The sequence below is a fragment of the Neomonachus schauinslandi genome, chromosome 1, assembly GCF_002201575.2.
Source record: "Neomonachus schauinslandi chromosome 1, ASM220157v2, whole genome shotgun sequence".
NCBI lineage: Eukaryota > Metazoa > Chordata > Mammalia > Carnivora > Phocidae > Neomonachus > Neomonachus schauinslandi.
The window spans coordinates 47866158-47878198 of NC_058403.1; the positions used below are offsets into that span (position 1 = coordinate 47866158).

The window sequence follows — 12041 nt, forward strand, 5'->3', positions numbered from 1 at the left end:
TTTGTATATGTGATTAAGTTAAGGGTCTAGAGACGGGGAGAGATTATCTGGGTAATCTGAGTGGGCCCGAAATGCAACCACAAGTGTCCTTTTTAAGAGGGAGGCAGGGGGAGATTTCATACAGAAGCAGAAGGCAGTATGACAACGGAAGCAGAGAGAGACTTGAAGATGCCGTGCTGCTGGCTTAACACGTGGAGAAAGGGGCCATGAGCCAGAGGACACAGCTCTAGAAGAGGCGAGGAGACACATTGTTTCCTATCTCCTCCTGAGAGAGTATGGCCTTCCTGATACCTTGGTTTTCGCCCAGTGATACTGAATTTGGACTTCTAGCCTCCAAAACTGTAAGAGAATAGATCTGTGTTGTTTTAAGCCACCAAATATGTGGTAACTTGTTATAGTAGCCACAGGAAACTACTCTCCAGATGTCTCTATATTAAAACAGGATGTAAACATCCTGTTTCTGCTTACACTTTCACCCACTCATTTTTGCATTCATTAGTAGATCTTGCCAGCAGCAATTATTTCTGTGGCATGTAATTCTGATTTTTTAATCTCTCATTCCTAAGACATTTATTAATTAGAATTTTTCTGTAAGGAAGAGTTGTCCCCTTTTTCCTATTTATTTAATTATGTCATTATAGGCTTATGACTCATGATTGTTTATTTCATTCTTTGGATTATTACCCAATTCAGTTGTTATTTATTTTGTTGCTGTAAGTGCTCCAGTTTTGGGAATTGGGAATTTTTTCGGTTTGGCTCCTGTGCCCCTTTGACATGCTGTCATCCTTTTTTTTTTTTTTTTTTTCTGTAAGCACTTCCTTACTTTCTAGCACCACAAGATATTTCAGGCCCATCTTGTATTTTCTTTGCCCTGGCCTTGGAAGGGTTTATAGTCTTTCCACTTTTATTATTTTAGTTATGAATCCTGTTTTTTGAAGGTTTTATTTTTCTTTATCAGTTTTTTGTATGTATTAGTTAACTGATTTTCCTGCAAGTTAAAATTATTCTAAGATGCGGGCGCCTGGGTGGCTCAGTCGGTTAAGCGACTGCCTTCGGCTCAGGTCATGATCCTGGAGTCCCGGGCTCGAGTCCCACATCGGGCTCCCTGCTCAGCAGGGAGTCTGCTTCTCCCTCTGACCCTCCTCTCCCTCATGCTCTCTGTCTCTCATTCTCTCTCTCGCAAATAAATACAATCTTAAAAAAACAAAAAACCAAAAAAAAAAAATTATTCTAAGATGCATATTTAGTCTGCTGAATTGAGATTACCTGTCTCAATGCATTTTTGGAAGCCAATGGCTTCCCCCCCAAGCATGGGTATAATTCCAGTCAAAAACAAGGAATCACAGGGACAAGACTGGTTTCTGACAGGCTTTCCCAGTTCAGAATTGCTGTTGACTTTTCATTAGTTCCTGTACTGTGGTCCCGAGACCACCACAGCCGAATAGAAGCCTTGATGGCTTCTAACCTCACCAACAACTAAACTAGAGCTCATGTTTTTGGGAGAGCTTCCTGAGAGTTTGCGATAAAACTAGATCTAATAGCAATAGAATAAACATTAACATCTTTGTAGCCCCTTGCTATTTTCTTTATCTTTTGAGGTGTATCTTACATACCAATGAGTGCATGGATTGTAAATATATAGTACAGTGGAAATTTACATTTATATCTGTCTTTGTAGCTGCAGTAGGTCAATTCTTTTTTTTTTTTTTTTTTTTAAGATTTTATTTGAGAGAGAGAGAATGAGATAGAGAGCATGAGAGGGGGGAGGGTCAGAAGGAGAAGCAGACTCCCTGCTGAGCAGGGAGTCTGATGCGGGACTTGATCCCGGGACTCCAGGATCATGACCTGAGCTGAAGGCAGTTGCTTAACCGACTGAGCCACCCAGGCGCCCCAGCAGTAGGTCAATTCTAAGATGACTCCCAGTGACCCATGCCCATATATAATTCTTTTTCTCTTGAGTGTGGGAAGGACCTGCAAATATGATGGGATATCACTCCCATGATTTGATTATGTAACAAAGTTGACTCCTAAAAAATATACTATCTTGGGTAAATCTGACCTAACTGGATAAACCCTCAACAGGAACCAGGTTCTTTTTGAAGAGATTCAAAGTGTGAGAAGGCTTTCATGTGAGGGAGATTCTTTGTTGCTGGCTTTAAAGATGAAGGAGGCCATGTGGCAAGAAATGTAGGCAGGTTCTAGGAACTGAAGGGCATTCCCTGTCTGACAACCACCAAGGAAACAAGAAACTCGGTCTTATAACCACAAGGAACTGAATCTGGCCAACAATTTGAATGAGCCTGGAAGCAGACTTCTCTCGTCTTTGGAAAGGAACACAACCCTGCTGACAACCTGATTTCAACCTTTGAGACTCTGAGAATCCCGCTATGCCATGTCCTGGACTCTTGACAGAGCTCTGTGATAATAAATGTCCCTTGTTTTTAAGCCACTTAAGTTTGTGGTGGTTTGTCACACAGCACTAGAAAATGAATAAAGTGTAACTACCACCCACATGAACATATAGAATGTTTAGAACATAGAGAATATTTGCAGCATTCCAGTGTTGCCCTTTATATTAAAAATGATTAATACTACTAATACTACTATAGTATTGGACTTTCACAATAGCTCTTCAAAATAACTCATAATTTATCCGTTTTGTAGATAATGAAACCAAGTTCCAGAGACTCATTCAGTCATCATTTTGACATCTGCTCTGTGTCTGATGCTAGACCAGACTCTGAGAATACAGGGGATGAATAAGATGAGAGTTTAAGTGATTTCTGGTGTCTCCTATTGGAGAGGTGGAGCCAGATATAAATCAGAGCCTCTGACTCAGGTCCAGCCCCTTTTCTGCTATCTCTTACTGTGCTTGGGAGGTGTGGTGGAGGACGTCTTGCTGTTCGGGTTTGTCTGCAGTAGTGGAATCCATCAACTCTCTAAAATCTAAATCCATCCAAATGATGGAGTGAATGATGAAATAGTGTTGGATGTTGCTTGGTGAAAATCAGAGTGGTGCCGTTATGGATGAGACGTCACTCTGATGTTGATGTGGTAGTGCAACAAATTGGACAAAGCTATTTTTTTTTTAAGATTTTATTTATTTATTTGATAGAGAGAGAGTACAAGCAGGGGGAGCAGCAGGGAGAGGGAGAAGCAGGCTCCCCACTGAGCAGGGAGCCCGATGCGGGGCTCGATCCCAGGACCCTGGGATCATGACCTGAGCCGAAGGCAGACGCTTAACCAATTGAGCCACCCAGGTGCTCTGGACAAAGCTATTTTAAAGACAAGCACTTTCCAGTTGTTGGAAAAAATACTTCATACAGAATACATTTTATTTGGTTAACTTAGAAAATCAAAGGGCTCATATCCTACATATAAAATCCAACTAACTGATACCATTTGGGGGTAGGAAGCCCACTCCCACAACTGCATCAGTAGTGTAAGGTTGTGTCTTTGTAGACAGACTGCCTTTACCACTAGCTGTCCCTAGAACCCTGGGAAACTTTGGCAAGTCACTCTGTGACATACTTTCTTCACCTTTAAAAGATATTTAGACTAGCCATTATCTGAGGTCCTTTTCAACATTCTTTGAATCTATAGGTATTTCTACCTATACCTATTTTTAGCTTACCTCTGTAAAGTGCTTAGCTTTTAGGGGACTAAAGTATAAAGAAAAAAAAATTAAATTCCCAAGATTTTCTAGGGGGCACTCAAGAGACTCAAACTCAAGCCATGGATATGACTGTGTAGCCAGGACCTTCTCATAGTCCCAGCCCTTGACAGGGTATCCCTAAACAGCTCCACACATGCTGTCCTCATTTCTTATCTCCCTGAGATGGTACCCAGGTGTTCCTGTGTGTTCCCCAATGCAAGAAATTGTTTGATTCTTTTTCTTCTCCGTCTTGTCTTGTTTTTCCTCTCATCAACTATATACTCCCCTTTGGCCTGCCTTTTACTTTTCTGTTCTATGATAATTCCATGCCATAAAATTAAGGGACATGTGCACTAACATGCACTCACACACACGTCCCACCCTTAATTCACAGTGTATCTCTGATCCAGCTCTTTCTGGATAGTATAGGGAAATTTTTTTCTCTGCATTTTTCTCCCGTATTTTGTTCCATTTGTGGCCCAAATAGCCCTCATTTTGGCTAATGAATGACATGGGATGACACCCTTTGGAAGAAAACATAAACTATGGGTTTTAAAGAGAAGCTAACACATTTTAGAGAAGCAGGGACCTTACTTGCAAGTTATCGAAACTATCCCTTCTGATTTTGCATAAAGATCTTCTTACCTGCCTTTATAACCACCTCCAGGAAAACTTCTTCCTTCACCATCAGCATTTAAGATAACTGTAAAATTAAGTAATAACTCATTTTTGTTTTAAAATTACTTTTATTCCACATGCATAGTATATTAGGGTTATTTATTCAGTTTTAGAGACTTTCATATCTTATGTGAAAATTCCGAGGTTAAAGAAATGCTGACTTTGAAACAACTTCAGACTCCTTAAAGTCTTATTAAAATAGGAAATGTGTTGGGGATGCCTGGGTGGCTCAGATGGTTAAGTGTCTCCCTTCGGCTCAGGTCATGATCCCAGGGTCCTGGGATGGAGCCCCGCATCGGGCTCCTTGCTCGCGCGCTCTCTCAAATGAATATATAAAATCTTAAAAAAAAAAAAAAAAGAAAGGAAACATGTTTGTCTCAGCTGACCATAAGAGGGCAATGTAGGTACGTGCATTTCACTTTAAAATTATGCCCTGTTGGGCGCCTGGGTGGCTCAGTTGGTTGAGCGACTGCCTTCGGCTCAGGTCATGATCCCGGAGTCCCTGGATCGAGTCCCGCATCGGGCTCCCTGCTCGGCAGGGAGTCTGCTTCTCCCTCTGACCCTCCCCCCTCTCATGTGCTCTCTCTCATTCTCTCTCACACAAATAAATAAATAAAATCTTTAAAAAAAAAAATAAAATTATGCCCTGTTATCTAGTGCTGCATGTGTAAAGAATTAATGTCAGGTTCAGTAATTGATTTGCTTTGTTTGACTTAACTCTGGTAGTAAATATAATTAACATTTGAATGGAAATGGTAATTTTTTCCTGTGTGATATATACTTTTCTTTATAACATGTATTTGACACAGAAGAGCCGAGTCTCCTGAATTAACCATGGTAAAAATTGTAACTTCAAAATCACTTTTTTTTTTTTAAAGAGTTTATTTATTTATTTGACAGAGAGAGACACAGCGAGAGAGGGAACACGAGCAGGGGGAGTGGGAGAGGGAGAAGCAGGCTTCCCGCCGAGCAGGGAGCCCGATGTGGGACTCGATCCCAGGACCCTGGGATCATGACCTGAGCCTAAGGCAGTCGCTCAACCGACTGAGCCACCCAGGCGCCCCTTTCTTTCTTCCAAGTGAAGTTTTAAAAAATGCTGTTTACCTTTCTGCTTAGGCCCTGAACCTTCAAAGAATTAGCAGATGCCTAAGTTAAAAGATGAAATATGCACTATCTGTCAAATAGGGCATCTTCTTTGAAGAGAATAAAACTAAAATAATTTTGAGTAATAAGAATAATATCAAGATGATAAACTGGAAATAGTCACAAATACGGGGCTCAAATTTAAATCGCTGAGTCGTATAAACATTTGGATTCCGAATTGTGGTTTAACAGGTTAGACTATAGAATTACTGGATTATGATCCAGGTTTGAGCCTTGGGGTGTGTAAGGAAGTGATATAAGATAGTTGGTGATTTTTAAAGATTGTAGATTCAAAATGAATAAGTATACTCCTTCAGGAAAAAAGCCAAAAAGAAAACAGCTGCCATCTACAATGATCTGCTTTTGAGAGATGAGGTAGCACAGTGGTTAGAGCGTGGGCATTGGGACTCACCTGCCTGGATCAGGTCCTGGCTTTGCCACTGACTAGCTCTGGGTCTAGGTCAAGTTGCTTAACTGTTCTGAAAGGTAGGGGTAACAACAGGACCTACCTTAAAGGGTTACCATTAGCATCATATGAGATAATATGTTTAATTGCAGAGTAAACTCACAAGAAATATTCGCCATCCCTGTCTTGTTTTGAAGTATGTAAAATGTGTTGTTTCCAAGGGAGGTGTTAGGGCAGAAGGGTGTTGACTCTCCCTCTGAAACGTGCTCTGGTGCTTGTGTCCTTATTTTAAATAAAATAAATTTTATTTATTTGTCAGAGAGAGAGAGCACAAGTAGGGGGAGTGGCAGGCAGAGGGAGAAGCAGGCTTCCCGCCGAGCAGGGAGCCCGATGTGCAGCTCGATCCCAGGACCCTGGGATCATGACCTGAGCGGAAGGCAGACGCTGCACCGAGGCACCCCTACTGCATTTTAAATACTGTTCATTGTGCAGAAAGACCTTCTGAGCCTTCTGTGTTGTGGGGAATAATTCTTTAGAGTGTGTGTATTTGGTTTGTTCTCTGTATTAAGTGGTGGTTTTCTGAATTCATATTTGATTATAGGACCCATAGGTTAAAACTTCCCTTTTAATAGGCTGAGCAGGGGCGCCTGGGTGGCTCAGTCGTTAAGTGTCTGCCTTCAGCTCAGGTCACGATCCCAGAGTCCTGGGATCGAGTCTCGCATCGGGCTCCCTGCTCCATGGGAAGCCTGCTTCTCCCTCTTCCACTCCCCCTGCTTGTGTTCCTGCTCTCGCTGTGTCTCTGTCAAATAAATAAATAAAATCTTAAAAAAAATAATAGGCTGAGCAACAGTGGACTGATTTTACTATACATATGTCAAATATGAATTTAAGGTGTTACTTACCTCATAGGCCTTTGTATGAGAAATTTATTCTGGAATAATACTGGACAATACTTACATTTACACATTTCCATGGTTATTTGCCTGCTTTTATTTTTGACTTTGATAAAAACATGCATAATCAGAGGGGAGTGCTCAAAGTCCCCTTTTCCCTTTCTGTCCACCAAGACCCTCACACACGTCTCAGATCTTCCTATTTTTGTGCAAAGGAGAACCTTTTGTAGCAAGGGGAAAGTCTGGGATTTCTCTGAGATGTGATGGCAGGAAATGTTACCTGTATACCAGCAGGCTAACAAATACAGGGGCATAATTTTGTTTCTTAGAGCATTTTCCATGTATGGTTTGTTGGAGGAGACTTTCAGAATATCTTATTTTTTCCTTTTTCTTTTTAGAAACGAACAATCTAGAACTATCTCAAGGCTCAGGAACTTTTCCTTCTGGGTATTATTACAAAGACCAGTGGAGGCCCAGAAAGTTTAAGATGCGCCAGTTTAATGACCCCGACAATATCACAGAATGCTTACAAAGAAAAGTGGTATATTTATTTGGTGACTCAACAATCAGGCAGTGGTTTGAATACCTTACTACATTTGTTCCAGGTTGGTACTTTGTATTTTATTTTATAACTCTTTTCCACATGGACAAAACCAGCTTTTTTCACTCCAGTGCCTGAAGAAGGGCATCGGCCAAGGAAGTAGTTATTTCTCTGTGGGACTGAAGAGGTATCCTAACCCTGGAGAGCTGTGTGATGGTTTCTGATCCATGGTGGGGTTGACGTATTGATGAAAGCACTGTGTTCTTGTTGAAGTTTCGTACCACGGATTAGCTGTGAGATCTTGGACATGTCATTGTTATCAGGCCTTCATTTCTCCATGTGTGCAATGAGGCAGCTGGATGGTATCACCTTATAGCAGTCCTTTACTTTTGATATTCTGGGCTCTAAAATAGAAGGGGACATTTCCGATTGTTTCTCTCCTAATTCTGTTTGGTCAGACTCCAAGTTTATAATAGATTTAACTGGAAGGAAGCAGCCAAACTGTGGTCCACTTTAATGCATCCATTCAGCAAAGCCTTCCCAGCGTCATCCGTTGGGCATTCCATTGGTATGATTTTGAGATGAGCTGGCTCCTACAGAGAGAGTCTTGGTAAGTCCCAGCATTCTTAGCTTCTGATTTCACTGCTGGGCTCTGGAGTGCTATCCAGACTCAGAATAAAGCCCTACTCACTGGAGGGCCATCCCTTATTCAAGGGCCTTTTCCTCTTTGTGGAAGGTATGTAGGTCGGATGAGGAGGGATGAATCCCAGGTAACAGTACTAAAGACCCTGCTTACAATTTAGAGAGCTGATAAGTAATTCTGTGGGAACTCTTTGAGGGCTGTGTATGGGCAGGGTTTTCCATAAAGCACAATCCCATAGTTTGTTCTGAGCTGTTGTTGGTATTTTTTTTTCTCTTTTATTTTTTACATCAACTTAATTTCAGATTTAATGTTTAGAAGGAAAGGAAGAAGTAGATATGATCCCCAAAAGTAGAAAGTTAATTCCAGTTTTTGTTTTGCTTGTTTTTTTGAAACAGACATAGCCGAGTTTAGTCGATAAAGCATACATTAAAAACTAGAAAAAGGGATATAATTTGCATGGCATAATGCTAAATATGTTTTGATGCTGACTAGGCAGGGCCCTCCAGGAGTCTTTAGTTGTTTGTTTCTTAAGTTCTAATGACGTAGCTCATTATTTCCTCTTATAGCAGTGATCACATTGGGTGTCTTGATTGTTTTCCACCATATCCTTTGCAGACAGATTTTCACCTGATAAAGCCTTGTGTCAGTGCTTGATCTTAATCAAAAGAAAAAATGATAGCTTGAGTTTATTCAGTTTAAGTGGGGCCAAATGCTAAGTAGTAATGAATTAGGTAGGAAATTCTAGAAAAGGAGCCTGGGACTGCTTGGAGAGAAAAGTGACACCTTTAACCCTTAAAAAGAATGTACGCCAATTATAGTATGATGTTACTTCTTCAGAATTGACAGTATACCTCTTGAGAGCCAGGACTGTGACTTACGCATCTGAGCATTACTGGCTCATGGCACTGAATAGGTGCTTAGAAGTGCTAATTGACTTGGGTTGCCAGAAGTTACTTGGTTTGTTCTCTGAAAGGCACTTGTAGGAACATTTAAGTATATGAGACAGGCCCTCTTTCCTTATAGGGCATATGTTAAGTGATGAATTGTAGAGACAGAGTTTTTTAGGGGTAACAAAAGAGAAACAATCACTGATTCCTGGGACCGTCAGAAGATCTCAGAGGAGCTAGACTTTGAAACACCACTTAGTCTTTGTTATTCTTGTGACGGAGAAAGACATTCTCTAAGACACTAATATGATTTTGCATCCATAGGGTGAAATCGAAAGTCAAAATAAACAGGGTTGCTCCTTTCTTTCATGTATTGCAAAAAGAAGTATTTGGTTACGTTTATGCATTCTTAAAAAAGCAGAAGTTATAGCCCTTCTCCTAGAAGAAATAATGTTTGTCTATTAGAAGAATAATGTGTAAATGCCAAGTTGATTTTTAGATATTCAGCAGTTGGTGTAAACAGGAAGATTTCTTGGCCTAATGGCTAGTTATTTTGCTTCTGAGGTATATAGACATAGGTATCACTGATAGTTTAATAAATATGTTAGAATACAGGTCTATTGAGGCGAGTGAAATAGGTATTCCCTTTACACTTGTACCTTTTCATTACACTTTTATTTGAAAAAATGTTCTTTTAAGCTGCTAAGTATAGAATGATCATAATATATGTACTTGGTTTGAACATTTTTATGAATTTGAGTTTTCCTTGTTTCAGATTTAGTGGAGTTTAACTTGGGTAGTCCCAAGAATGTGGGTCCTTTCCTTGCGGTGGACCAGAAGCACAGCATCCTGCTCAAATATCGCTGCCATGGTCCACCCATCCGTTTTACAACCGTCTTTAGCAATGAGCTCCATTATGTGGCAAATGAGCTGAATGGCATCGTGGGCGGGAAGAACACCGTGGTTGCCATAGCTGTATGGTCTCATTTTAGCACCTTCCCCTTGGAAGTGTACATCCGGCGGCTCAGGAATATCCGTCGAGCAGTGGTCCAGCTCCTGGATCGAAGTCCTAAGACCGTGGTAGTCATCCGAACAGCCAATGCCCAAGAGCTGGGGCCTGAGGTGAGCCTTTTCAACAGTGACTGGTACAACTTTCAGCTGGACACCATCCTTCGGAAGATGTTCTCAGGGGTTGGAGTGTATCTTGTTGATGCCTGGGAGATGACCCTGGCTCATTATTTACCCCACAAGCTACATCCAGATGAAGTTATTGTGAAGAACCAACTGGACATGTTCTTGTCCTTTGTGTGCCCCTTGGAGACCTAGCCTGCCCTGGAGGGGACTGGAGGACTCGTATTACCTGCAGTACAGGAAGTTTATGGCTGGCCCCATGGAGAGATGGCTGCTATTGACATGTACACAATTTCAAAAGGAACTGGACTTTATATAAGACTTATAAGGAGCTTAGAAAATGCAGGATGCATTTATGTCTACCTACAGGATTTTTTCCAATCTTTACATAGCCATGGGAGAACCATTATTAACAACATCTACGCATTGTATTGCCCTTGTAACCAAAGATGCTAGTGAGTGTGTTTGAATTAGCCTCTCCTGAGAGGGGAGATTACTATGCTAAAAACTGTGAAAAGTGTTCTGACCTAAGTGGTTGATAGTGGAGTGTTTGTAGCTTATCTGGTAAAGGAGATTGAGCTTATCTGTATGAATAGCACAGTTGGTTCATCTTTGGTGGGATGAACTAATAAGGCTTCTGGTCAGTGGCTCTTGTAACACACTGGGGACTGCTGTGTCTCAGGAGTTTCTTTCAGTGATCCATCTTTTCTGAATTGCTTGAATAGGCCAGTATCCTTGGTCAGAACTTTCTACTGAGAATATTTACAATATCCTGCTTTTATCTAGAAAAGAAGCAAAAGGAAAATATGAAAGCAGTACACAAAATCTGTGTGTCGAATTGACACTTGCACTGGGGGATAGTTACTTATTTCAGCTAAGTTTTACATGATGAATACTTTAATCACTTTTGGAACTGGAAGGGGGAATCTATAAATGGAAATTTATTTTTGTGTTTTGAAGTTTGAGGGTTTTAAGAACTGAATTTTATGTAAAGAATGCTGTTGTTTATTATAAAGTTGTAGAAGTTACTTCCATCAATTTCACGTGTTTCTTTTTTGGTTGTTATTTTGAATCGCATACCAACATTAGAAATTAAAATCTAATTAGAATCTAAAGTTCGATAATTGAGATCTAGAACAGGTATTTATTGATTTGAATGTAAGGTATACACAATCTCTCATGGTTGGCAGTAAAAAGCTGCCATTCTTACTCGCTATCTTAAAATAATTGAATTACCGATTTTACTTGACTGTCTTTACCTTATTAATTTTAAATGAGTTTAGGTTAACTTGGGGCCGTTTAGTAAGTATAAGTACTCTTTTCTGAGCCACAATAGATTGCAATCTAGTTTTAGTTATCCCTAAATGGACACATGAAGAGATTGGGGAAGCTTTAGAGATGAAGACAGATGCTTAAAGCGTGAAAAAATTTGGAGTTTTAACTTAAAACGGAGAGTGTAAGATCTTCCTTTCTTAGCCTTGAGGGCCACCTTCAAATTTATAAAATACACATATGGGGAAAGAAGATTTTAAATTATTTTCTGAGTCTAAAGAGGACCAACAAGTAGATAAAAATATTAAGATAGTTTAATTTTAATGGTCTTTAAGCTTTAGAGTGTCTGAGAATCACCTGGAATACTTGAGAAAAATACAGACTTAGGGGTCATGCTTCATGCTTCTGGGAATTGTGGAATCAACCTTTGTTACAAGTGTCCAGTGATTCTGACGCAATGGTAGTATTCTACACTTTGAGAAATACCAACTAAGGGAAGAAGGAAGATAGAACTAAGGAAACGATATTGCTTGTCTATTATTTCAGGGGCTTAATCCCTAACATTTAATTCTGATCATGATCTAGTAATGTAGGTGATACTAGGTACCTTTTATAGATGAGGAACTCGAGTTTGGGTTTGAACCAAGGTATGTGAGAGTACATAGCCCTTTTCAACTATACGTTGTTGGACTTTTACAAAGAGAGATTCTCTTTTTCACAAAAGAACTTTTTAAGCATTTTCTCAAAGATTGCTGGAGGAGGCTGAGGCTTCATCTTCTCAGGAGAATTTCA

General features: G+C 40.3%; 1 protein-coding gene across 4 annotated transcripts in view; it reads left to right on the forward strand.

Annotated features, from left to right (window-relative positions):
• Nucleotides 1-10987, forward strand: part of NXPE3 (neurexophilin and PC-esterase domain family member 3) — a 50607-nt gene extending 39620 nt beyond the window's left edge. For 3 of the 4 annotated variants that reach the window (XM_044914012.1, XM_021692360.1, XM_021692362.1), the window contains 2 exons: nucleotides 7174-7380; nucleotides 9622-10987. In XM_044914012.1, coding sequence (XP_044769947.1) covers nucleotides 7174-7380; nucleotides 9622-10172 — 758 coding nt within the window. In that variant the 3' untranslated portion in view covers nucleotides 10173-10987. The remainder of the gene's footprint in view (nucleotides 1-7173; nucleotides 7381-9621) is intronic. The other variant, XM_021692363.1, reaches the window with a different exon arrangement.
• Nucleotides 10988-12041: the final 1054 nt, after the last annotated feature.